The 26159-nt window shown below is 44.4% G+C and overlaps 2 protein-coding genes across 7 annotated transcripts in view; one reads left to right on the top strand and one right to left on the bottom strand.

The window, feature by feature from the left end:
- Positions 1 to 3490: 3490 nt before the first annotated feature.
- Positions 3491 to 6200, top strand: LOC142656918 (C-reactive protein-like). Its single transcript, XM_075831919.1, has 2 exons — positions 3491 to 3990; positions 5381 to 6200. Exons 1-2 carry the CDS (start codon positions 3777 to 3779, stop codon positions 5983 to 5985), a joined length of 819 nt encoding a protein of 272 aa, XP_075688034.1. The 5' UTR covers positions 3491 to 3776; the 3' UTR covers positions 5986 to 6200.
- Positions 6201 to 7930: 1730 nt separating this feature from the next.
- LOC142656914 (uncharacterized) overlaps positions 7931 to 26159 on the bottom strand; it is a 27976-nt gene continuing 9747 nt past the window's right edge. The window contains exons 8-22 of one of the 6 annotated variants that reach the window (XM_075831909.1): positions 25705 to 25728; positions 23433 to 23471; positions 22690 to 22731; positions 22542 to 22574; positions 21997 to 22282; positions 21755 to 21912; positions 13197 to 13241; positions 13066 to 13107; positions 12724 to 12982; positions 11952 to 12106; positions 11408 to 11455; positions 10593 to 10878; positions 9610 to 9770; positions 8739 to 8777; positions 7931 to 8610 (exon numbers count right to left, since the gene is read on the bottom strand). In XM_075831909.1, the coding sequence (XP_075688024.1) occupies positions 8012 to 8610; positions 8739 to 8777; positions 9610 to 9770; positions 10593 to 10878; positions 11408 to 11455; positions 11952 to 12106; positions 12724 to 12982; positions 13066 to 13107; positions 13197 to 13241; positions 21755 to 21912; positions 21997 to 22282; positions 22542 to 22574; positions 22690 to 22731; positions 23433 to 23471; positions 25705 to 25728 (2216 nt within the window). In that variant the 3' untranslated portion in view covers positions 7931 to 8011. The remainder of the gene's footprint in view (positions 8611 to 8738; positions 8778 to 9609; positions 9771 to 10592; positions 10879 to 11407; positions 11456 to 11951; positions 12107 to 12723; positions 12983 to 13065; positions 13108 to 13196; positions 13242 to 21754; positions 21913 to 21996; positions 22283 to 22541; positions 22575 to 22689; positions 22732 to 23432; positions 23472 to 25704; positions 25729 to 26159) is intronic. The other 5 variants (XM_075831910.1, XM_075831911.1, XM_075831913.1 and 2 more) reach the window with 5 other exon arrangements.

Genomic DNA, 26159 nt, shown 5'->3' with positions numbered 1-26159 from the left:
TTGTCATAAACGTTCCTCACATGAAGCTGATGTATTTCTACAAGTGTCAGCGGAGATATCCGAGCTTTAGGCCCCATTCAGACTGGCGCATCATACTTGTGTTAAACTGTTCTTATGCCGCATATAACACTTGGACCCCCTGTGTGTAGGCTGCCTGTGATACATCTGTGATACGAATTGTGTTCACTACGAGAATTTCCAACATGATTCCTATTGTGATATCAAGTGTCTCCAATTGTTGACGTGGCCCCCCATCCCCTTCCCTTATTTATGACCTGGACACCAAGCCTTGAAGTTAAAGGGGTTTCCTGGGATTTTATCATCTCTGCATTTGCTCCGAAAATGTATAGAAATAACAAACGACGATATATTCACCGTTTCTACTCCCAAGTCCGGTGAGTCTGCCAATTGCAGGCCACGGAGGTGATGTCACGAGATGCCCCGGCAGGATCGGTAATGTAAATACGTGGACAGTTTATTTTTCCATTTTGAGCCCAAATTCAGATATTTTTGACTGCAGTTATAGGGGTGTGGCCTATACAGATAGAATAAACATGGCTGAAACTTGCAAAGAACCCCTCATCACAAGTGTGCGGTGTAGCAGAGCAATGGTTGAAATGTCCGGCTCTACGTACCCGCTGTTATATTCATGTAATATGTGACATCTGCTTTATTCTCTTGTTTGCTCCGTTATGATTTCAGGCTTTGTCAGGGGTCGGCCACCATTGTCACTCCAGCTGTTGTAAAACTACATTTCCGAGCGTGCCCTGACAGCCTTTGGCTGAAGATCCCATGTCAGCAGATGCTGGGAGTTGTAGTTTTACAACCGCTGGAGTGTGGAAGGTTGCTGACCCCTGTCTCCAGGGTCCAGGGACGGTTTATCAGAGGTTAATTGGAGGGGATGAGGAATGTTATTACAAAGTTCTGAAAAAAAAACACGTGACATTGACTCCCATCGTCCGAAGTCGGGATCATCTTATGGAACATAAAATACCGTGAAAAATAATAAGAAAACAAACATTTCATTTTGGCAGATGGAGTTACTCCACCTGTATCAGGAAAACTGAACACTGGATGTGACGCGGCAGGAGAGGGGAGGAGAAATACTGCGTGATCCCTTTCCTCTGGCGCTTCCGTATACATAGCGACAATAGGCCGGTTTGGTCAGAAGTAGTAACGCGTTTTGAGGCTGTCTGACTCTCCTTATCTTACAGATTTAGCCGTCTGTTTCTTGACTTTGAACACATTAAAGAGGCTGTCACCAGATTATAAGTGCCCCGTCTCCTACATAATCTGATCGGCGCTGTAATGTAGATAACTGGTTTTTATTTTGAAAAACTATCAATTTTGATCTAGTTATGAGCAATTTTAGATTTATGCTAATTAGTTTCTTAATGCCCAACTGGGCGTGTTTTTACTTTTTGACCAAGTGGGCGTTGTACAGAGGAGTGTATGACGCTGACCAATCAGTGACCAATCAGCGTCATACACTTCTCTCCATTCATGTTTAGCAGTACTCGCAACACAGTGTGATCTAGCGAGATCATACTGTGCTGTCACATACTCCCATATTAACTTTACCAAAGTGTCTTGAGAGTGAATAGACATCACCTCCAGCCAGGACGCCATGTCTAGTCAGACTCCCGACGCTTTGGCAAAGTTTCTTGGGGGACTTACACACGAGATCACGTGTGCTGTCATTCACAGAATCTTTAATAATAGGAGTATCTGACTCGCGAGATCACGCTGTGTTGCGAGTACTGCTAAAAATGAATGGGGAGAAGTGTATGACGCTGATTGGTCAGCGTCATACACTTCTCTCCACAACGCCCAGTTGGTAAAAAAGTTAAATACGCCCAGTTGTCTATTAAGAAACTAATTAGCATAAATCTAAAATTGCTCATAACTTGCTCAAAATTGATCGTTTTTCAAAATAAAAACCACTGTTATCTACATTACAGCGCCGATCACATTATGTAGGAGACGGGGCACTTATAATCTGGTGACAGAGACGCTTTAAATACAGTGTCGGGAACGTTATCTTGAATTTTTCCATGGCTTTTGTTGTGTGATATCACGCTGCATCAAGTTATCAATCAAGATGAACGTGGCTACATCTGTACGACACAGATCTGTGTCTCCAAAGGGCAAGAGTGTAGAACGGTGCACCTCCAGCTGTTGTGAAACTACAACTCTGTCTGTGGCTGTCAGGGCCTGCTGAGAGTCTTAGGCTGGGTTCACACGAGCACATTAACGTCCGTAATGGACGGACGTATTTCGGCCGCAAGTCCCGGACCGAACACAGTGCAGGGAGCCGGGCTCCTAGCATCATAGTTATGTACGATGCTAGGAGTCCCTGCCTCGCTGCAGGACAACTGTCCCGTACTGTAATCATGTTTTCAGTACGGGACAGTAGTTCCACGGAGAAAGCAGGTTGAAAAGCTTTATGGCTGCCACGGGGATCGTTACTGAACCCATAATTAGGCAAATTGTCTGTTAAGAACTCGAGGAAAGTGACTAATATGGTGGAAGTTGTAATGGAGATATTATATCCGCTGCCAGTAACAGATGTAGATAGAACATATTATATACCTCGATATACTCACTGACATTCTCATGTCACCATCGATGTGAATTACAACATTTTAACTTCGATTTTTTTATGTTTTCTAGGAAACTTTTCAGATACAAATCAAAATGTTCTGAGGACTCCACAGGGAGGTAACGCAGGAAATCTATTATTACCTGAATGATCTAATGTGGGTAATATGATGATGATGATGATGAAGATGTGGATGAAGGAAGATGTTAATGATGTTGATGATAAGGTGGATTAAGATGTCGATGATGATATTGATGTTGATGAAGATTATGATAATAAAGAGGATGATGATAATGATGATGAAGATGATGATTATATTGATGTGGATGAAGATGATGATGAAGATAATAATATTGATGAAGATGATGATGATGATGATTATAAAGATGATGACAATGATAAATTTCCAACATCGATGCATCAATTATCAGATTGAGCGTTAATGACCATGGTATTGGCTGATACCTCATCTATGGCAGCATAAGACATCAGTAAATCACAGACCGTGACGTTCTAGGACAGAATCTCCGTAAACATCAGTCTCCTTCCTTACGTCTCCTCTTTGTCTTTGAGGTTTTTTTTAAATATTTTTTTCCTCCAGCTCCAAATCTGGCATTAAGTGGACAATCATTCCAGTCCAGTCTCTACAATTTCTTTGGAGAATCTAAAAATGCCATAGACAGATCTCTATCAAGCAACTATTCCGAGATGCAGTGCAGCCAGACTCCGCACGAGACCAATCCCTGGTGGACTGTGGATCTTAAAGGCGTCTTCCTGATCGACTCTGTGGCGGTCACTAATCGTCAGGACTGCTGCTGGCAGCGACTCAATAAAGCAGAGATAAGGATTGGGACCTCCAAAGATTGGAGAGGAAACGGCAGGTGATATAAAAGCGCTCATGATCTTCATGACGTGGTCTGTGAATATGTGAAACGGTCAATTAGTGGCCGAGTGGTCTCACTCCGAGGTCCACGTGACTCCCGCTCATGTCGGGGGAATGAGACCACACGTATGGCTTGTTCTTCCTTCGATGTCACGCGGCAGTCCATCCTCAGGAACGGAGGGATCGGGCCTAGACCTCAACCAATGAGATTGTTTGTCTCTTGGTGTTTTTGGGGCCACTGCTGTGAGGACCCCTTTAATATCACTTGTTACTTTATTAAATGAAACTGAAATGAGATCAGCTGAACATGTCCTCCTCCATAAGACGTGTTCTGTACGCTATTTTATCACGTGCGCAGTCATACATTTGTTGGGCCCCGGGGGCACCGGCCTCTTCAGCTGTAATGGAATGGATGGGAGATACGTCACAGTGCTGCTACCGGATAATATCGAGAAGCTCTCCCTCTGTGAAGTCCAAGTATTCAGCCTCCCGATATCCTCAGTCGGTAAGATATCGCGATCCTTAGTCACTATGTTCCATATATTGTTTATTACACCATTGGACTGGACATTACAAGATTGGGACTATAAGGGTCAGTTCACACAGAGTTTCTGGCACTGTTTTTGATGTGGAAACCGCGCCGGAATCAGCGCCAAAAAATATCCAAAATCACCCCCATTGATTTCAATGGGAGGCAGAGGCGTTTTATTTCCTGGGCCGCTCACAGGGAAAAAAAAAGCGGCATATCCTCTCTTGCTGCGGTCTCCACCACTGACCTCCTATTGAAATCAATGGGAGGCAGAAAAAGCCTGCGGCGCTGGTTTTTTTTTTGCTGCGTTTTTGGCAAGTGGTCCTTGCATTAGCTTCAATGGTCGCGGGCGAAAAACGTTGGGAAAAAAAAGCGCAGGCAGTTGAAGACATGCCTCAAATTTCCTGAAGGAATTCTGGAGCAGATTTTATTCTGCCTGCAAAAAACTGTGTGAACAGGGGCTAAAATAGGTTTTCAAAGAGTTTTCACCAAAAAAAAGTTTCCGAGTCACTTTGGTCGGGATCTGTAGCTGAACAGAAATCCTGTTGATTTAACGAGATTGGTGACTATGTGCTGCCGCCTCTCTGCCAGATACGGGCACCGAGACCCATTTGTCTTCACCCTTGATGGTGGTGGCGGCGGCTCGACCCCCCAGGAAATATTCCACAGGCCACTGAAGGGAAAGGTAAGAAGCCACTTTATTTTTATTATATTTTTATGATCTTTTAATGCCATTGATGTCAAAGGGAGGTCAGAGACGTAAACGCCCAAAGATAGGGCGTGACGCTTCTTTTTCCCCGCAAGTCTGTTTTTCCGCTCGCGGGAAAAAACCGCCTCCCCTCCCATTGAAATCAATGGGAGGCATTTTTGGAAGTTTTTTGATGCAGTTTCCGCGTCAAAAAACTCAGTGTAAACAGGGCCTTTCAGTGTCCATTCCCTCCTTGACCTGACGCCTCTGAAGACTGGAGATCTCAAGAGCCAAAATAAGGTCACCATTCAAAGGAAGCTCTAGATTTACCTCTATTGGAAGGAGCGCACCCCGTATAATCTCTCCCTCTCTCTATCTATATATATATATATATATATATATATATATATATATATAATGGTATGAGGGGGTGATTGACAGATGATAAGTTATTGAGGAGGCCGTCTCACCTTTCCTCCTAAGTAAAGCTTCCCTCAAGATGAATGTCACATATTTAGGACTCCGTTCAGACCTTTCAGGCTTTTTGGCTTGTAGTTTTCCCAGTTACGCCAAATCTTGACTACACAGGACAATGAATTGACTCTTGTGGGGTCGGTAATAACACGATGGTCTTCCTAGTCTTGGATCTTGGGTGACATATTCCTTTTCTTGCTGTAGGTCTTTCTGGAACAGTCTTGATGTTCCCAGAGGTAGGAAACCGGAGTTACGCCGTTCTGCAGCCACAGGCGCCAGTAGACCTGATAGATTTCACGCTTTGCCTCCGTGTGTCCACCGCACTCTCCGGACGCCGTGAAGTCATATTATTCTCCTATTGCAATGACGGACAAGATGAACTTAATGTTTGGAGGGAGCTGGATGGTCGCCTCTCCTTGTATCTCCGCAGCAGTAGTGATGGCGCCTTCTTCTCCTTACCGGGTCTCAGCACGTTTGGGACACATATCTGTGTGACCTGGCGGTCTTCTTCTGGAGTAACAAGCTTTTGGGTTAATGGTAAAATGTCTACAAGACAAATCTACAGGAAGGGGCACAACGTGACTCCAGGGGGCAATGTGATTTTGGGGCAGGACCAAGATATCTGCGGGGGAAGTTTTGATGTAAAGCAAAGTTTTGTAGGAGAAATTTCGGATGTCCATCTGTGGAATTATGTTCAACATTCCAGTGCCATCAAAGACGTCTACAAAAATAAGCCAAGCGCTCAGGGGAACGTCATCAACTGGAGCTCGGTAAACTACAGTCTATACGGAAACGTTGTGATCCAGTGATGACGTCCGTTGTCCTACACGTTCATCCAATATATCTGAGGAACCCGATGCATCGTCGCTTCTGTGTAGCCAAGAACGGAGATGATAGTGTTAAATCTTTTTCCATTGACGGCTCCATTTTTCGGAGGCCGACGTGAAGCGTTATCACATTTACACCTGATTTATATTCTCCTGTCAATTGCAATGTAATAAACGCTATCTGGTTATTACAAGAAGTTTACATTTCTTCTATTATTTTGGCAATATACACAGTTGATTTTTTAAAGAGGTTCTCCGCTTTGTACAATCCCTACTTGTCAGAAGGATCCATTGACGATAAGATGATCACAAAGGACCTCCAGCGATCAGCTGTGATTTGTGGGGAAACCTGGCAGTAAGCATTTAGTTTCCCTGCAGCACCACCACAGGAGAAATGAAGTATTACACCGTGTCCATTCATATCAATGTGCTGTCTGTGTAATACAAGACAGGTCCTCCAGAGAGAGAGAGAAGCTCTATGTAACCGCTCTGACCAAGAGATGAGGGGCCTGATCAGAGGACCCCCCTCTATTAACCCAAAATTCCCTAATAGGGTGTATGGCAATGGGTTTTCTAAACAATTAGTTTAAAACCTCTTTTAGGAAATAGGAGATGATTCTGAGGCCCCCTCCTATATCTATATATATATATATATATTACACAGAACACGTCCCCTATAATTGTATGGTAATCTTTGTTGTAACCATCGCACACAGGACAGATCATCAATGAGAACTGATATGTTATTACTGAATCATCCCATAAGAAGTAAACCCTAGTGGGAAATTATTGGCTAAATGTTTTCTGCTCAATATTGGGGGACCTGTAGTAATCGGCCCATTATTGTGTCAGAACCTGGACCCCTGGAGGTACTCTGGCCATCTTATATGGCCGCCTATACGTGACAATGAGGAATAGAGCCGCACAGTGACAGCAGGCGGCCATACAACATATTATGGGGTTCAGTGATGGTGAAAATGACAAAGGACAGTTACAACCAATCACAACTCTGCTTTCAAGTCCGTTCCAGGAAGAAAGATGAAATCTGATTGGTTGGCAATTAAGATTACCACTGGTTAGTTTAGTTGCTCGTTTTTGTATTTTTTCCTTTCTATGAACTGGTGCCCAGAACTGGACTTCATATTCTAGATGAGGCCTCACTAATGCTTTGTAAAGTGGTAATATTACATCCCTGTCCCGCGAGTCCAGGCCTCTTAGGCTAGGTTCACACGAGCATGTTACGTCCGTAAAGGACAGAACGTATTTCGGCCGCAAGTCCCGGACTGAACACACTGCAGGGAGCCGGGCTCCTCGCATCATAGTTATGTACGACGCTAGGAGACCCTGTCTCGCTGCAGGACAACTGTCCCGTACTGTAATCATGTTTTCAGTACGGGACAGTAGTTCCATGGAGAGGCAGGGACTCCTAGCGTCGTACATAACTATGATGCTAGGAGCCCGGCTCCCTGCACTGTGTTCGGTCCGGGACTTGCGGCCGAAATACGTTCCGTCCTTTACGGACCGAACATGCTCATGTGAATCCAGACTTATAATACACGACAATATCCTGCTGGCTTTAGAGCAGCTGATTGACATTGTGCTATTATTTAGTCTATGATCACCCAGATCCTTCTCAACAAGTGACTCTCCCAGATTATTCCCCCTAGGACATATGATGCCTGCAGATTATTAGTACCCAGATGCATTAGTAACAAGTTCATAAAAATCCATTCCGTTCTATGACATGGCTTTGTGTATTATTTGTTGTACGATTAGCAGCGCCCATCGGTGACCCCCTCATTGTGCTGGTTACTACATCTTCTCTTTTTCTCCCTCGTGGATGGTCACATTCGTAGGTTTATTGCTGTTGTATCTACGCTGTAGGCGTCATTGGCACGTGGTGATGTCACTGGACCCTTTATAGATCTCACACAGGACTGAATGATTTTATTGTCTGGCTTATACATATTACAGCAGAATAATGAAGACTTTCTCCACTACCGATCTTTTAAACCACTTCTACGTTTCCCTTTTTGGCGTAGGACAAGTTGCTCCAATCGAAAATCTCGCCCTTTCTCACTTCTTTGCCTTTAAATAGGGATTGAAGAGACTTTAGAGAAAGGACTTTGTTCCACATGTTCAGATCTTTAATCTTTCCAATGTAGCTCTGGGATTTATCGAAGAAATTGCTGAGGGCGTCTTGATCTTGACCCAGAATGACTACGCCGCCCGGCCGCACCGCGTGTCTCCTACGGTAAACCTTGTTTCCAGATCTTCTGCCGTTGAGCCACAGTTCGCAGCGGCCATTCTTGGATTCCCACGTCAGACAGAGGTGGTTCCATTCTTTGCTTTTATCGCGTCTTGGGAACATTAAACCCTCCCCGCTCATGTAAAACCCGATGTCCCCATTTGCCTCCAGCCATAGATTGAGCTCATCGTGATATAAGGTTCGGTAAGAAAACAAGATGGTCTCCCGGTTCTCCGAGACGTTCAAAGACAAGTTCATGCAGAGCGTGAAGCTGCGCAGTCTCATGGGCAGCGCCGGGGTCAGTACGATATAATCTGTAACACTTTCCTCCGGGAAAAGGAAATATTTCCCTTCAAGATCTAAAAAAACAAAAGTAAAGCGATCAGTACTTGATGCTCTGGGGACGTTTGCAGTTGGAGTGGACTTCGTTGCACCAGCTCACTGAACCCCTCGTATTTCTGTGGGATCTCAGTCTTGTTTTACTCACTTGTCACTTCAGGAAGATTTACAGTCAATTCTTCTTTACCTGTAAGAATTCGGAAATGACAGATTATAGGAGCGAGGAGGAGTCTGATATCACAACCTTACTAGAACCTGATATCCTCTGTGCTGCTGTGATACTTCATCTATATCTCAGTCTGTGACCTCCCTCTTGCCTGCATTCTCTTCCTCAGATCATCCCTGGTTCTTAGCACAATCCTCTCCTGAAATACTCTGTGCTGCTGGGGAACCTACGACTTCGACTTTGTAACTCTGTGACATCCCACTTGTCTCCATTCTTCTTCTCACAGCCCCTGTCACATAAGTTAACAGGTCACTGCCCCCCATAAGATCAACATACTCCACTCCTGAAATACTTAGTGCTGCTGGAGAATATCATTCTTCTACTATGTAATTCTCTGTGACCTCACTATCATCACATGAGTGGATAGGTCATTGGACCCAGAAGATCGGCACACTTCATCTTAAAGACTCTGTGCTGCTGGAGAATAAGCTCCTTCCACTATGTAACCATCTGTGACCTCTCGCTTGTCACCATTCTCCCTGTCCTCACTGTCAATACATGAGTGGCAGGTCACTGCACCCAAGCATCCAGCACACTCCATTTCTTAAATACTCTGTGCTGCTAGAGAACCTGCTTTTTCTACTATGTAACTATGTGACCTCCCATTTGTCTCCATTCCTATATTATTCACAGGGTTATAGCTGGATTTATTTTGCTGACCCAAACTAAGTCTAAATGGCAGAATGGATTATTGTAGCCCACCCTGGCACCCAGCCCCCAGGGTTTACGTTTCCCAGCAGCCCCCCAGCTATGTTCTGTGCTATACATTTACTACATATTACATGCTTCTTACCTCCTTGAGATATTTCGGAGAGTTCACCAAACACTTGAACCTCACACAATGACAGGTACTGCCTTTGGTCCGGTATCACTATTGTTACGTATCTTCCTTCCATTCCTTTGCAGTTGAAGGACAACGTCTCCCCATAATTCATCCGGAACACGACTCCGCACCTGAAATAAATGCATTGTCTATAACTGCCGACGACTCGTCTTACTGGACTCCAACCAAGACTCTGTTCACACCGGCGCCAACGGATCAGAGCAGAAGCCAAAAAGATACTAAAACAGTAAGCGAGTATTCACACTGCAGTGCGATGTAAACCTCTGACGGATGCCTCCAACGTACGCCCCTGTATAGGCCTGCAGTGCCACCTGTCACCTATAGGCTCCCATATTAAAACCGTATACCGCGCAGTGCACACCCTTTACTGGACGCCTCTGTATGAAATAGTGCAGCAGACTCCGCTATTCCATACAGCAGAATGAAGGTTATGCCGACATCTACAGGCCCACAAGGAAACTCTTTTGGCCTCTGTCGGGTGACTGGACTCTACGGATGCGTTTGCTGTATTTTCTAGGAGCTTTTCCAACGCACCGGCCAAAACGGACACTGCAATATTAATACACTCCAAGATGGGATGGACCCTATTGTGGCCGGCAAGTGTGGGGGCAATAACCAATGGATACAGTCATGTGATCCATGTCATTTTTTTTAAAAAGGGTTTTTCTAATTAAATGCATTAATGGCATCCTGACTAGAATTCCCATACAAGTCAGATTGAGGGGTCTGCCTACTGGGACTACAATTTATCTGGAGATTTGGGGTGTTTGGTGGAGAATTGGCCACTGTCAGTGAAAGAAAATGGGAGATATATACGGAAAGAGTGGAGAGCGCAGCTGACTGTTTCCATATTTCTCATTGACATTTTATGGCCTCTTCTCCTCTCGGACTGGACTTTCTGTTCTTGGAATCGGCATCCATAAAAGTCTTACCTGGGGTTCCCAATTCCACCATCCTCCGCTGAGTCCCCTATAAGAATCTCCGCACCATTGATCCTTTCTCGGCAGCAGTCGCCCCTATTGGTGATGGCCACCGATGATATACGATATGTGGACTTCAGGTCTAAATTCCACCAGGGTCCCAGCTCCATCCTCGTGTGCGTACATTCACCCGCCATGTAATTGCTGGACAGAGACCCATCGATGGGGATTGTGACTGAAGATCTGCTGCCGTAATAGGACGATTGAGCAGGAATGCCTCCAGGAGCCAAGTTTTTGACTTTAAAAAAAGGGAATGCAAAAATATTATTTATATGTTATCCGGACACGATGGACCCTTTGATAATAATGTGCTCCGTTATATAAATATATGAAGATAAATATCTATCCCTGTATTTCCTGTACGGTGGAGACTGTCTCAACGTTCCCAAGCCATACAGGGCGGTGCCAATGAGCTGTGGCATCTGCAGAGCTGTCAATGTCCTGGCTCTCCTTCCCTCAGCTCCTACTTATGGAGGGACGTGTCCCCGGAGCCTATATTGCAGTATAATTCCCCAGATCTGCCCTCCGCTGTAGTGGCTGTACTGGTGGTCGCTCTGGTGGTCGCACTGGTGGCCGGGTGTTCTAGATAAAGATGTAATATGAAAGGAGGACGACTCAGGGACACGGTCAACGCCACGCACCAATGAGGGTGAAGATGTTAGGGATTGCTGGGCTACTGTAAGTAAAGCGCTCCCTGTGCAGTGCCGCAGTGACGTCATCGGTGACCGGTCCATGATCTCATCAAGACTACAGAAGAAATGACTTACCTCCATGATGATTCTTCTGAACTTCAAAATCTCCATTCCAGTCTCCACCTGAAATAGAAAATCTCTATTCATATTTTTTTTCTCATTATTATTATTTTTAAGTTCTAAAGGAAGAATTCAAAAATAGAATGAGGGATTTTGATGTAATAACGTGAGGTCCAGCAACTGGGACCAGAACCCACTATCACTCTGGACAAACCACACGGGCTCTTCAGTATGACCCATTCTACTGCTAAAGTGCAGGGGGCACATGGTTTTGCTTGGCAGAGTATATACAGCCGGTGTTGCCAAGTTGTATTGGGACCAATGTTTTTGTTTTTTTCGTTTCCCCGTGTCCTCCTTCGCTCTGGAACACACGGCGTGCGCACCTTCTTCCCATTTGCTTTTTGTGCTGCAGGTCCAGATACAAGGGTACGTAACACATGAAGTCACTGACGGATCTGAACTAGCGCCAGGATTCTTACAGACGTCTTCACGTGTGCCACGCGCTAGGAACCTTCATTCTGGATTATAAAGGAATAGGACAACTTAATCAGGGACTTACTGGGAGTATCCACCGAAAGGGCGAAGACTTGGACCTCACACAAGCTGAGGGAGGTGACCTTGTCTGGGAGAACAATGGTCACATATCGACCCTCTAACCCATCACAGTTGAATGAGAACGTCTCTCCGGGGCCAATAGAAGACAATGTACCGCATCTAGGAAACATTACAGGAAAATCATAGGCAGCCGTGCTAGAAAAGCTCCCGCACTTATCACATAGGATACATATGCAAACCACAGGATCCTATCAATGATCTCCATCCCCCGCCAACAGGAAAGCAATGTAATATATAGTCAACTTGCCATAGGTGTCAGAGGGGTGGGGGTCCGAACACTGGTGGAGCTCTCCCACCTCTTTCCATATTTCCCATTTACTCAATGGCCAACATGCTATAAAAATCTTTGTGAGACGATCCCCTTCACCTTCAAACCTCAAGGTCTTTTCTTCGTTTTGGTTCAGAACTTGCACTTTTCACAACAGGACGTAACGGGAATGGGGGTCTCATGGGGGAAATACTTCTGTATAGGATGCCTCTAAATGAGACGGGGCTGGAAACGCTAATAAAAGTTACTTATTTGATATTGGATAGGACCCTAAAGTAGAAATGTATATAAATAATGCGAGGATCCACCTATTGTGTCCGATCTACAGACTGAGGGAAGACAGACGTTGTAATAACGCACATGTATATCAGGGGGAACATGACCAGAACTGCTGGTAGGACCTATTGACTCCCCTACATACTGATCATATGAGGAATATGGAGCATACATTGGATTTTTCTTCCAACCAGTAGCAGAAGATCCCACGTGAATCTCGGCCTCGTCAAGTTCTTGGGCGCTGGAGTTGATCCAGCTGGTCACTGCGATGGAGTAGACTTTGTGATCGGATCCCAGGTCTAAGGTCCACCAGGGGGACTTCTCCACCGCAGTCTTGGAGCATTTCTTCAGGTCTCCATCAATAGCAGCACTTGAATTCCCTCCATCTGTGCTGGACTGCCTTGTAGTTGACGTCATCGCTACATTAGGTGCTAAGAAACAAGGGAAATGTAATATCTGGAAAGGAGAACGTCCTAAAAACATGAGTTGGAGAATCAGTTGTGGAGCTTCTCACCGGCATTCGAGTGTTTCAGAATATTTCGCAACTCGGAAGCAACTGCGGAATGGAAACAAAGTCGGAAGATTAAGATACAAAAGTTTACAAGTTTTCTACTTACAATAATTGATACAAAGTTTCAGACTTACGCTCATGTTCTTCACTGTCAAAGGAATCCGGCTTAACAGGAGTGTCTGAAAGGAAATCCAGTTTTTATTACTAAAGGGTAGAATGTGGGACACATCGGTCGTATATGTTTTACATTGGGGAGAATCGATGCTTAAAAGCCCATAACTATCACCACCAACATCTCCTTCTCACGACACAAGTAGCACAAAACCTGAAATCTCTCGGATTCCCGCACATTAACCCCTCATCTTTATCATCATCCTGATGCTGAATGTTTTCGCGAGTCTTCTCAAGCCTTATTTAATGGGAGGAGGACAAAATCTGTGTATCCTAGAGCTGGAATGTAACTGGACAGCGGATAGAACATCATGTGACCAGTTTAGTACAAGTGCCTGCATGTAATTAAAGGGTGGTCACCGATCAATACTCCATCCAAATAAGTCTTAAACTCTGAGCTGAGTAAGTTCTTTATATTTTTATATAGGGGTAAAAGCTATTTTCTGTTATGGAGCTCAAAATCCTCTGCATATATATATATATAGTGGTAAATTATAACATTCTGTCTACCTGCAGCCACCACTAGAGGGAGCTATCTGCATAATGTAAATAGAAGAAAGGAACTGCAGCACTCAAGATAATCCAATGAAGTGCATTTGATTTATTCACCAAGCATGAAAACACTTGCAACGTTTCAACTCGTGAATGGGTCTTTATCTTGATGGGTCTTTTATCTACATACATATCTGTATGTAGTGATCTCCCCCTAGTGGTGTCTTCAAGCAGTAGAATGTTATCATGTAACGCTATGGCAGCTGTATATATCTGTATGTAGTGAGCTCCCCCTAGTGGTGTCTGCAGGCAGAAGAATATTATAATGCAACGCTATGGGAGCTGTAGATATCTGTATGTAGTGAGCTCCCCCTAGTGATGACTGGCAGCAGAATCTTATCATGTTACTTTATGGAAGCTATGTATATATATATAGTGCGCTGCCCTAGTGGTGACTGCAGGCAGCAGAATGTTTTCTTTTCAACAAATTTTATTGAAAGTTTTTTACAACAAGGTAAAGGGCATATTTCGAAAACACAAATAAATAATACTGAACAAAAAATCAATCTATACACTCAGCAAATTATATTGCAATTATAAAGACAAAGTGTCGAATATTCGTGGTTGCAGTAACAGTAAATATGCAGGTTCGATATAATAAAAGAAACAGCATAAAGACAAGAGACGAAACAGGGGGGAGTAGAAGGATTGGGAAGAGTATAGCGGAAAGCTGGGAAGGTAAGGGGGGGGTTGTCGGCCAGAAATCTGCTATGAAAGAAGTCGTTTGACTTTAATAAGCAGTAATCATATTGGCAGGCAGGTGAGGGTATGCGTAGCTAATCCAGGGTAACCAGAGCGACTCAAATCCGGCAACTCTATCTAATAAGATACTTGTAAGTTTTTCGTTCACAAATATCTGGTCTATTCTTGTTTTGACCTCTGCAAAAGTTACTGTACGTTTTTTCCAGGAGTGGGCGATAGTTATTTTAGCAGCCAATAGGATATAAGAGAATAGTCGAAATTGTGCATTCGTGAGTTCTGGAGGTTTGTAATGGAGAAGAGCTATCCTAGCGTCCCTACGTATAAGTATGCCGAATAAACTTTGGGCGAGGCCAAACACCCTACTCCAGAATCGTATAAGCCTTGGGCAGGACCACCAGATGTGGAGCATGTCACCGGGAGTGTGGCAACCACGAAAGCATGAGTCGGGGTAGGTGGGAAAAGCGCGGGCAAGTCGACTAGGAACCAGATACCACCTCATCATGACTTTATAGGCTGATTCTAAGATATTCATATTAATAGAGCAGTGCGACATTGTATTCCAGATACTGTGCCAATCTGCTGGTTCAAGCGTCACCCCCAAATCCCGGTGCCATCTATCCACATATGTGTGAGGAACAGGTGTGGGATTGTTAAGAAGCCACTTATATAATATTGATATGATCCCCTTAGTGTTAGGGCTAGTTTCGCAGATTCGCTCGAACTGAGAGAAGGAGTCAGAAGCAGTCTTATTATGAATAAGAGAAGTAATCCAATTCTTGAGTTGTAAATATCGGAATACTTCGCCATTGGGAATCTGCCGAGAGGTCTGAAGCTCACAGAACGAGAGAATCCGAGAGTGAGTGGGCGCTAGAAGATGATGAACTCTGAGTATACCACTCGACCACCACCATTTAAATGCAAGATAATTGTCCGCGCCTGGGGAGAACAGGGGGTTATGCCACAGCGAAAGGAGAGGAAGGTGCGGCGAGATCAATCTGCTAGAATATTTGACAGAGTCCCATACCGTTAAAATGTGCGTAAGTGTGGGGGAAAGATGAGGAGAGCGAAGGGAGGGGGGTACCCACGGTAATGATTGGATCGGGGTTGGCGACGTCTCCGGGATATCCAGGTATACCCATAAAGGCATATTTACAGGAACATGCAATTTAGTTAAGGACGCTATCATAGCTGCTTGGTAATATTTGGAAATATTCGGAACCCCCAAGCCCCCATCTGCCTTTGGCGAGCAAAGTGTAGACCTGGATATTCTAGGACGCGCTCCCCTCCAAATAAAGAAAGAAATCCGGTTCTGAATAAGACGCAAAATGTGTGGTGGGACTTTGATTGGCAGGGTTTGAAACAGGTAGAGGAGCTTTGGAAGGATGGTCATTTTGACTGCAGAGATGCGTCCCATCCAGGATAGATATGTAGATTGCCAGCATGTCATCGAGGATGTTAGAGAGCGGATAAGGGAGGGGTAGTTAGCGGAATACAGCTGATCATAGGAGGGGGTCAAATGAATACCCAGGTAGTTCAATGAATGTCTGGCCCACTGAAAGGGGAAATGGCTTTGTAATGAGTGCATAGTTTGTTGTGTCAGGTTAATATTTAATGCGATGGATTTCGTGGGGTTTATAGCCAGTCCAGATATTGAAGCAAATTCTGATAGAGTTTGCATTAAGTTAGGAAGGGAGATAAGGGGTTGGGAGAGCATAAGTAGCATATCGTCAGCGAAGAGGGACAATTTATGTTGCACGCCCCCTAACTCCAGACCCCTGATGTTCGGATTTTGGCGAATCATCATAGCTAGAGGTTCTAGCGCTAGAATAAATAGAATAGGGGATAGCGGGCATCCCTGTCTGGTGCCTCGTTCAATAGAAAAGGAAGCAGACTGATAACCCGCATAACAAACTTTAGCAGTAGGGTTAGAATAGAGGGCGTGCACCCAAGACATAAAATGGCTGCCAAACCCCCACTTCCCCAAGGCAAAATCCATGTAAGACCAGGATATTGTGTCAAAAGCTTTTTGAATGTCAAGTGAAAGGAGCATTGAAGCCACATTTCTCTTACGTGCCAGGTGAACCAGGGATATAACTCTCTTGGTGCAATCGCTTGTTTGTCTGCCTGGGACAAAGCCTGCCTGATCCCCATGTATTATCCCGTCAAGGAAGCGGTTGACTCTAGCCGCCAGAATTTTAGCTAAAATTTTTATATCAGTGTTCAGGAGGGATATTGGTCTATAATTAGTAATTTGAAGGGCGTCCTTTTGGGGTTTTGGAATCATTACAATATGTGCCGTCAGGGTTGGTACCCGAAGAGTCGTGCCAGTTCGGATAGTGTTAAAGAGTTGGGTTAAATACGGACTTAGGAGCGGGGAAAGTTTTTTGTAGTATAATGGGGAAAATCCATCTGGACCAGGAGATTTGGAAGGTTTTAACTCCTTGATAGCCGCCTGAACTTCCGTCTCAGATATCTCGGCCTCCAAGGCATCAAGATTGGTGGGGGTGATGCCCGGGAAGATCAGATTAGCAAATAGGCCTTCAGCCTTCAAGGGGTCAAAAGGTGGGGGGGATGAGTACAATTTAGAAAGGAAATGTTTAAATTGGGAGACAATCTTATTAGGATCAGCTGTTATTGTTCCGGAGGCTGTCCTCAATCTAACAAGTTCTTTTGGCACCACAGGAACTCGCAGTTGGCGTGCTAAAAGTTTACCAGGTTTATTGCTTTGCGAGTAGTAGCGCTGTTTGGACCATCGTAGTTTGCGCTCAGCCTGTTCCGTTAATAAAAGATCGAGTTCTAGTTTGGTGGCCTCTACCAAAGCCTTATTAGCAAGCGAAGGAGTCTGTTTCCAAGCATTTTCATTTTGATTTAACGTTCGGTATAAATCTGCTATTTTCTTTTCTCTGTTTTTTTTTTTAATGGACCCCATCCTAATGAGAGCCCCTCGCAGGGTGGCTTTATGGGCTTCCCATAGTATTATCGGCGATGACGTGGAACCCACATTTAATTCAAAGTATTCCTTAACAGCTACTTCAATCTGCGCAAATGAGTCTTTGGATGTCAATAGGGAGTCGTTTAGGCGCCAATTAAAAGAGAGCCCCCGTGGGATCAGAGAAGAGAAGGAGACCTCTACAGGGTTATGGTCTGACCAGGGTGTGCTAAGTATCTTTGCAGCGGAGCATAATGGTAATGAACGCTGCGACGTAAATATGTGATCAATGCGACTAAAAGAGGAGTGAGGGTTGGAGTAAAAAGTAAAATCCTTAGTACTGGGATGAAGTTCCCTCCACAGGTCTTGGAGATCATGCGTGCGTAACATGTCGCTAAACGTGGATGAGGAAGTTTGAGATGTGGGTGCGGTCGGGGCTGGGGATTTATCCATAGAGGGATTGATTACCAGATTTGAGTCGCCCATGACCACTAGTAAGCCCTTTCGATTAGCATCTATCAATTTAAATAAGTGGGAAAAAAACCCTGTTTGGAAATCATTTGGTCCATAATATCCCACTAATGTCACTTCTATATCAAATAGCGTGCCAACAAGAATCACATAACGACCAGTGGGGTCAAGAATTTCCGTTTTGCAAAGAAAGGGGAGATTCTTCCTGAAGGCAATAACTACCCCACGTCGCTTTTCATGAGCATATGCGCCGTGGAAAACAGGGAAATGTGCGCTGAGATATTTTGGTCTAGAAGTGACAGAGAATCTGGTTTCCTGGAGACAGACAATGTCCGCACGACAGGCTTTATAGAAATGAAATGCCTTTGATCGTTTATGTGGAGAATTGAAGCCTTGGACATTATGTGAGATTATTTTTAAGGCAGATGCTGCCATCTGTAGGATCTAATACTTTTATACTGAGTTCTGACCGACAGGGGGAAAGGGAAAGAAGGGCCGGAAGGAAAGGGGTGGGAGAAACAGATTAAGTAAAAAGGGGTATAGAGACAAATATGCATAGAAAATAAAAAAGAGAAAGTGTCCGAAAATCGGCCAAGTAGGGTAGACAGTAGCACAGGGGGTACTACTGATAGAATCCGGGGTCACCAACACCTGGGCACAAAGGTGTGGTTACGGTAATCCATTGAGGTGAACCCCAAGGCGTTGTCATGACAAAGAGGGGGAAACAAACCAGGGATTGTGGATAGAGGGAAGAGAACAATAGTCTCCCAAAACATTCTGCCTCAAATAAAATGGCGGACCAGGCGCGCCGAGGCCTTTACAAACATATGGTCACATTTCAAACATATCTATTAATCAGTGCAGTTGCACATAACCCGCCGCACTGTGTCGCTTGCCGCGGAGCCGCATGCCTGCCACCCACCACCTCCGGTCCCGGGGCGGAGAGTGACAGGCAGGCCGCACCACGGTCAAGAATCCCGACCCTCTTCTGATCAGCATAAGGCCTGGCTGGGCCCATCAATAACCTCAAATTATGGCGCGGGTTGAACCCCTGCGGGCCATACACACCACGCCGCCAAGAGGCAAGGCAGAGTGTGCCTGGCCGGCAAGACAGAAACAGGAAAATGACAACCATATTAATGGAGGAAAGGGTTAGAACCAAATTATTAAACATTGCATTTAGTTAAGCGGTAAACTTTTGTCAGGTTCCGCAAAACATGGCCGCCATAGCAGCCCATTCCTCAGGACATAGTATAGTCTCCGTTGTAGATGGGTCAATACACAAGTTAAAACGTGTTAAAAGTACTCGCCCATCGGCCGGGATCGTCTCGGACAGTTATTCAGTGTAGTTAAACATAACCCGCCGCACTGTGTTGTCCGCCACGGGGCCGCATACCCGCCACCCACCACCCCCAATCCTGGGGCAGTGAGTGACAGGCAGGCCGCACCGCGCCAAGACTCACGTCCCCGTTCCGATCAGCATAAGGCTGGGCCGGGCCCATCAATAACCTCAAATTGTATCGCAGATTGAACCCCTGTGGGCCATACACTCAATGCCGCCAGGAAGCAAGGCAAAGGGTGTCTGGCCGGCAAGACAGAAAAATAACAATGACAACCATATTAATGGAGGGAAGGGTCAGAACCAAATTAATAAACATTGCAATCAGTTAAACGGCAAACTTTTGTCGGATACAGCAAAACATGGCCGCCATGGTTGCCCAATCCTCAGAACAGTCTCCGCTGTAGGTGAGCCAATACACAGGGTGAAACATGTTAAAAAGTACTCATCCATCAGCCAGGATCGTCTCGGACATCAGCAACAACTCCAGCTCTCCCAGGCGGTCTGCGTGGAGGTACCTTATTCCAAATGGGACGTAGCTGCGGCCCGTCCCGGCGTCCCTGAGAAGGTTGGCTTGAGCGTTCAGCGTCCGCCGGTAAAAGCTGCAGGGAGACCAAAATTTGCTTGAGCTCTTCCGCTGAGTTGGCCGAATAATATTTATTATCCAGAGTGAATTGTAGTTTGAAGGGGTATCCCCAGCGATATCTTATCTGGCGATTCTGTAGAACAGCTAGCAGGTTTCTCATATTCCGTCGTTTCTGTATAGTGATCGGGGAAAGATCAGCAAAAATCTGGTATTCGTGGCCTTGAAACATGAGGGTTGGTGATGCTCTGGCCTTCTGGGACAGGGTTTCTTTGGTGGCATAGTAGGTGAGTTTCACCACTATGTCTCGTGGCTTGCCGTCTTGTCGCTTAGGGCCGAGCGACCTATGGATCCGATCCATCTCCAACCTGTCTATTGGAAGGCCCGGTGCCAGCTCTTGGAACAGGGCTGTAATGGAAGAACTAAGGTCCTCATATGTCTCGGGCAAACCTCGTATCCGGAGGTTCCCCCGCCGTGCACGATTCTCAAAGTCCTCTAAACGAAGCATTGTAGAATCCAGGTCTGCTCTCATCGAGTCAAATTCGGCATCGTGCGCGTTCAGAACTTCGATGGTGTCGTCCATCTTGGTTTCCAGGGCATTAGTCCTGGCTCCCAGTTCACGTATCTCTCGGGTAAGATCTCTCGACAGCTTAGACGCGGTAAGTTGCAGTTCTTGCTGCAAGAGCTGTTTAAATTTCTGCAGCAGAGAGGCATCTCTGGTAGTGAACTGGGGTTCAGATAGCTGTGAACCGTCTTCTTGGGAGCCTGCGATGAGCTCAGGCGAGGCCTGTAGTTCGTCTTCAGAAACGGTCGACATGGCGGGCGATGTTGCAATCTCAGGTGTGGGGGCAGGGACGGAGGACTCCGGTGGTTTCAAGTCCTTTCGCCCCACCGCACTCTTCCGAACCATGGACAATCCGGGCAGAAGATCCTCCGGATGGAGGAGAAGGGTAAGTGAGCGAGGGAATTCACCTCAAATATAAGCTTTTTGTAGCTGTTGTGCCCAGGAGTCGCGGAGCTACCTCAGCATGCGGCCATCTTGGTTTGCAGCTCGCGAGCGCCGCAGCAGAATGTTTTCATGTAACTCTATGGGAGCTGTATATATCTATGTGTAGTGAGCTCCCCCTAGTGGTGGCTGCAGGTAGCAGAATGTCATCATGTAACTCTATGGGAGCTGTATATATCTGTATGTAGTGAGCTCCCCCTAGTGGTGGCTGCAGGCAGTGGAGTGTTATCATGTAACGCTATGGAAGCTGTATACATATCTGTATGTAGTGAGCTCCCCCTAGTGGTGGCTGCAGGTAGCAGAATGTCATCATGTAACTCTATGGGTGCTATATATATATATATATATATATATATACATATATATATATATATATATATATATATATATATATACATGTGTATATATATGTGTGTGTGTATATATATATATATATATATATATATATATAAATATCTCTGTATGTAGTCAACGCCCCCTAGTGGTGGCTGCAGGCAGCAGAATGTTATAATGTAACTCTATGGGTGCTGTATATATCTTTATGTAGTGAGCTCCCCCTAGTGGTGGCTGCAGGCAGCAGAATGTTATCATGTAACTATGCCTATGCAGAGGATTTTGAGTTTTCCCATCAGAAATATGAAGCTTTAACTGCTGTACTGCTATAATAATAAATTAATCAGCACATAATGTTGGACCGCATAACAACATGGGGGATATTAATTAAGGCAGAAAGTGCATTCAATTCCTGACATTGGCGCGCGCTGTATGATAAATACGGTGCATCTTGCTAGACTCGTTAGACACTTTGCTCGTGGATCGTTCCTGGAGCTTTCCACTTGGCTAACATCCTTTACATCACTATTTTACGTCAGAATTTTAGCCTTGCCGCCTTGTCCAGACGACATGTTCATATATTGGGCGTCTCCGTCCTTCTCTTACCTGTGTAACCTTCCGACACGTTAGTGCCGTAGACCTTCACCTCACACAGGGTCAGATACCCAGCTCTGCCCGGGATGGTGACTGTGACATACTGACCCACCATCCCGCAGACGTATTCCTCCTCCTTTCCAAGACCCAGTGATTCGATTTTTGCACATCTGAGAGAAAGGTGGAGCTGACGTTATCTGAATAGTCGCATTCTTTTATTTCTGTTTTTGCGCTATCGGGACAATTCCTTTTACCTGCGATTTCGAGTTCCGCCTTTTTCTGGAGAATTTCCAATTGTAATTTCTGCTCCGTTGATCCTCTCTTGGCAGCAATCACCACGATTTGTAATTTTCACTTTGGTGACATTGTAGACATTAACGAGGTCCACCCTCCACCACGGCTCCACATCCATGTCGGTATGAGAGCAATGTCCGGACATGTATACGGTGCTACTGGAGCCGTCTATAGCATTTTCAGAAGCCCCAAATTTATCATAAGTGCTGGATTGAGAAGTGATTCCTCTGAAAGCCAAGTTGTCTCCTAAGATCAAATACAAAGCACCTTAAAACCGCTTCAGACCTGGTGAAATGACATTCTGCTCTGGCTTTACATTTGTTTTATCTTTTTCATCATATGAGAGTCTGAAAGGTTGTCAAAGCCCCGCCCCTATCACCATCTGAAAGTATATGTGTCATGAGAGGATAACGCCACACAAAAAATATCAAAAAGTTGAAGATGTGAAAATGAAAAGCTACACTCAGAATATATATATATAATGGAGGACTTCTCAGTTACGCACCTTCAAATTCTAGAACCTCGGCTTCCTCTGTATCTAGAAGACAGAACAAGCACAGAATCCAATGTCAGGGGGAACATATATTATCACCATTCCCTGCAGTATAGCGAGTTATACTGTGAGCTGTGTGGCAGAATACTGGAATACTTACTATAATCAAAGTAGCCAGAAATAGCAGTGAACCTTCCAGGAACTACAAGGAAAAAAACGGCATTTCCCATTAGCCAATGAGCAAGCTACAACCCAGGGATTCATATTTACAGATATTTATTCATATTTAGTCATTTTCCCAGAGTGCCCTCCATTGAAATGAACAGAAACCTTCGAAGTAAAGTCATTGCTAAATGCCAGGGTACATGTGGGCTGTCATGTGGTTATCTTCACCGCCCAGCTGGACTGCCGTCTCCTTATGTACTAATACAACAGGGATGTGACTACACCGTAAAGTACAGCGGACCAATAGTAATTGAGAAAAGAACAAGGTAAGTCTGTAATGACTTGTATGTCGGTATGTGACTGTGTGACCATAGACAGTTCTGCACCGGCTCCAAAATGGCTGACAATGGTTACAACAAACTTTTCTCAGTTACAGCACGTGGAACTGCTCCAGTGAAGAAAATTAGGTAGACGTGATTATTGCTGGTGATTATTGTCTATCGATGGCTCTAGGCAGCAATGCCGTCTGTAATCGTCGCCACGACCAGCATTAACATTTAGCAATAATAAGATGGTTTGCTTCGAATATTTTTTTTGTAAATTCCTAAAAAATTTAGAGAATTACAAACACAAATCATAATTCTCAGATCATGAAATATCTACACCAAGAATCATTGTTTTCACTACATTATAAATATCACCATAATGAAGATATCACAAAAATAAAAAGTTTCTTACGCCTCCTAAGTTGAAACAAAGGAAAATCAATATCAACGTCTGTGAGAGAGAGAGAAAATATCATCAAGAAAAGCAACCAACCTCTTAACTACACTGAACAGGATCTGAAGCTCCAACTACTGAACCCATTCCAAGGGGATACAAATGACCAAGAATAGTTATACAGTAACGATCCACCTAAAAGATCACCCCTGAACCTCATTATACAGCTCATATATAGAATGAACCCTTATAACCAATGGAGTCACTGTGTACATACATTACATTACTTATCCTGTACTGATCCTGAGTTACATTCCGTATTATACTCCAGAGCTGCACTCACTATTCTGCTGGTGGAGTCACTGTGTACATACATTACATTACTTATCCTGTACTGATCCTGAGTTACATCCTGTATTAAACTCCAGAGCTGCACTCACTATTCTGCTGGTGCAGTCACTGTGTACATACATTACATTACTTATCCTGTACTGATCCTGAGTTACATCCTGTATTATACTCCAGAGCTGCACTCACTATTCTGCTGGTGGAGTCACTGTGTACATACATGACATTACTTATCCTGTACTGATCCTGAGTTACATCCTGTATTATACTCCAGAGCTGTACTCACTATTCTGCTGGTGGAGTCACTGTGTACATACATTACATTACTTAACCTGTACTGATCCTGAGTTAAATCCTGTATTATACTCCAGAGCTGCACTCACTATTCTGCTGGTGGAGTCACTGTGTACATACATTACAATACTTATCCTGTACTGATCCTGAGTTACATCCTGTATTATACTCTGCACTCACTATTCTGCTGGTGGAGTCACTGTGTACATACATTACATTACTTATCCTGTACTAATCCTGAGTTACATCCTATATTATACTCCAGAGCTGCACTCACTATTCTGCTGGTGGAGTTACTGTGTACATACATTACTTATCCTGTACTGATCCTGAGTTATATCCTGTATTATACTCCAGAGCTGCACTCACTATTCTGCTGGTGGAGTCACTGTGTACATACATTACATTACTTATCCTGTACTGATCCTGAGTTACATCCTGTATTATACTCCAGAGCTGCACTCACTATTCTGCTGGTGGAGTCACTGTGTACATACATTACATTACTTATCCTGTACTGATCCTGAGTTGTATCCTGTATTATACTCCAGAGCTGCACTCACTATTCTGCTGGTGGAGTCACTGTGTACATACATTACATTACTTATCCTGTACTGATCCGGAGTTACATCCTGTATTATACTCCAGAGCTGTACTCACTATTCTGCTGGTGGAGTCACTGTGTACATACATTACTTATCCTGTACTGATCCTGAGTTATATCCTGTATTATACTCCAGAGCTGCACTCACTATTCTGCTGGTGGAGTCACTGTGAACATACATTACATTACTTATCCTGTACTGATCCGGAGTTACATCCTGTATTATACTCCAGAGCTGCACTCACTATTCTGCTGGTGGAGTCACTGTGTACATACATTACATTACTTATGTACTGTACCTGAGTTACATCCTGTATTATGCTCCAGAGCTGCACTCACTATTCTGCTGGTGCAGTCACTGTGTACATACATTACATTACTTATCATGTACTGATCCTGAGTTACATCCTGTATTATACTCCAGAGCTGCACTCACTATTCTGCTGGTGGAGTGACTGTGTACATACATTACTTATCATGTACTGATCCTGAGTTATATCCTGTATTATACTCCAGAGCTGCACTCACTATTCTGCTGGTGAAGATACATGACGATCGGGAAAGGACATACAGTTATGAAAAGTACACCCCATGTAAAGAATTGTGTTTAACACGTGGACATTTTATTGTCATTCAAACAGTATAAAAAGATGAAGTGTCATAAAATTGGAAATATGTAATTGAACAAAAAAAACACAAATTGACTTTCAATCATTTAATAATCATTAAAAAAAAAATCTGCCCATTTCTTCTATGGAAGAAGTAAGTACACCCTTCCATTTATCACTAAAATTAGGTGCATCAGATGTGGTATGAATGATTATAAGATGGTTGGAGAGGATCTCGGAGGGGGCGTCTTGTTCACACCTCAGATATTTTGGGTATTGACATGAAATGTTTTTTTGCACTTTTTGTAATTGTTGTACAAATGTTGCAGTTTTTCTGTAGTGATGAAAATGTGAATGTAATTTATGTTTTTCTCCCAATTATCATCACAGTTCTGTTCCTATGTGTCAGTTTATAAAATACTGAATAATGACTTACCGCCAGTATCGGAAACCTCGTCACCTGAGAAATCAAAAAAGAAGGAGATTTACACTTTTCTTTCTCTTATACTTTACAATCCTCACAACTGACCCGTCCCATAACCACGTCCCATAACCACGTTCTATAACCACGTTCTATAACCACGTCCTATAACCCCGTTCTATAACCCCGTCCTATAACCACGTCCTATAACCCCGTCCTATAACCACGTCCTATAACCCCGTCCTATAACCCCGTCCCATAACCCCGTCCCATAACCCCGTCCCATAACCACGTCCTATAACCCCGTCCCATAACCACGTCCCATAACCCCGTCCCATAACCACGTCCCATAACCACGTCCTATAACCCGTCATATAACCACGTCCCATAACCACGTTCTATAACCACGTCCCATAACCACGTCCCATAACCACGTCCTATAACCACGTCCTATAACCCCGTCATATAAC

This window comes from Rhinoderma darwinii, chromosome 7 (genome assembly GCF_050947455.1).
Source record: "Rhinoderma darwinii isolate aRhiDar2 chromosome 7, aRhiDar2.hap1, whole genome shotgun sequence".
Lineage (NCBI taxonomy): Eukaryota > Metazoa > Chordata > Amphibia > Anura > Rhinodermatidae > Rhinoderma > Rhinoderma darwinii.
Note: the sequence above shows the minus strand (reverse complement) of the source record. Positions and strands in the feature narration are given on the sequence as shown.

Excerpts from the sequence above, each read along its gene's own strand:
- LOC142656918 (XM_075831919.1), top strand. The coding sequence starts at position 3,777 with ATGAGATCAGCTGAACATGTCCTCCTCCATAAGACGTGTTCTGTACGC. Across the intron at positions 3,991-5,380 it reads CCTCCCGATATCCTCAGTCG|GTCTTTCTGGAACAGTCTTG; the intron begins GTAAGATATCGC and ends TTCTTGCTGTAG.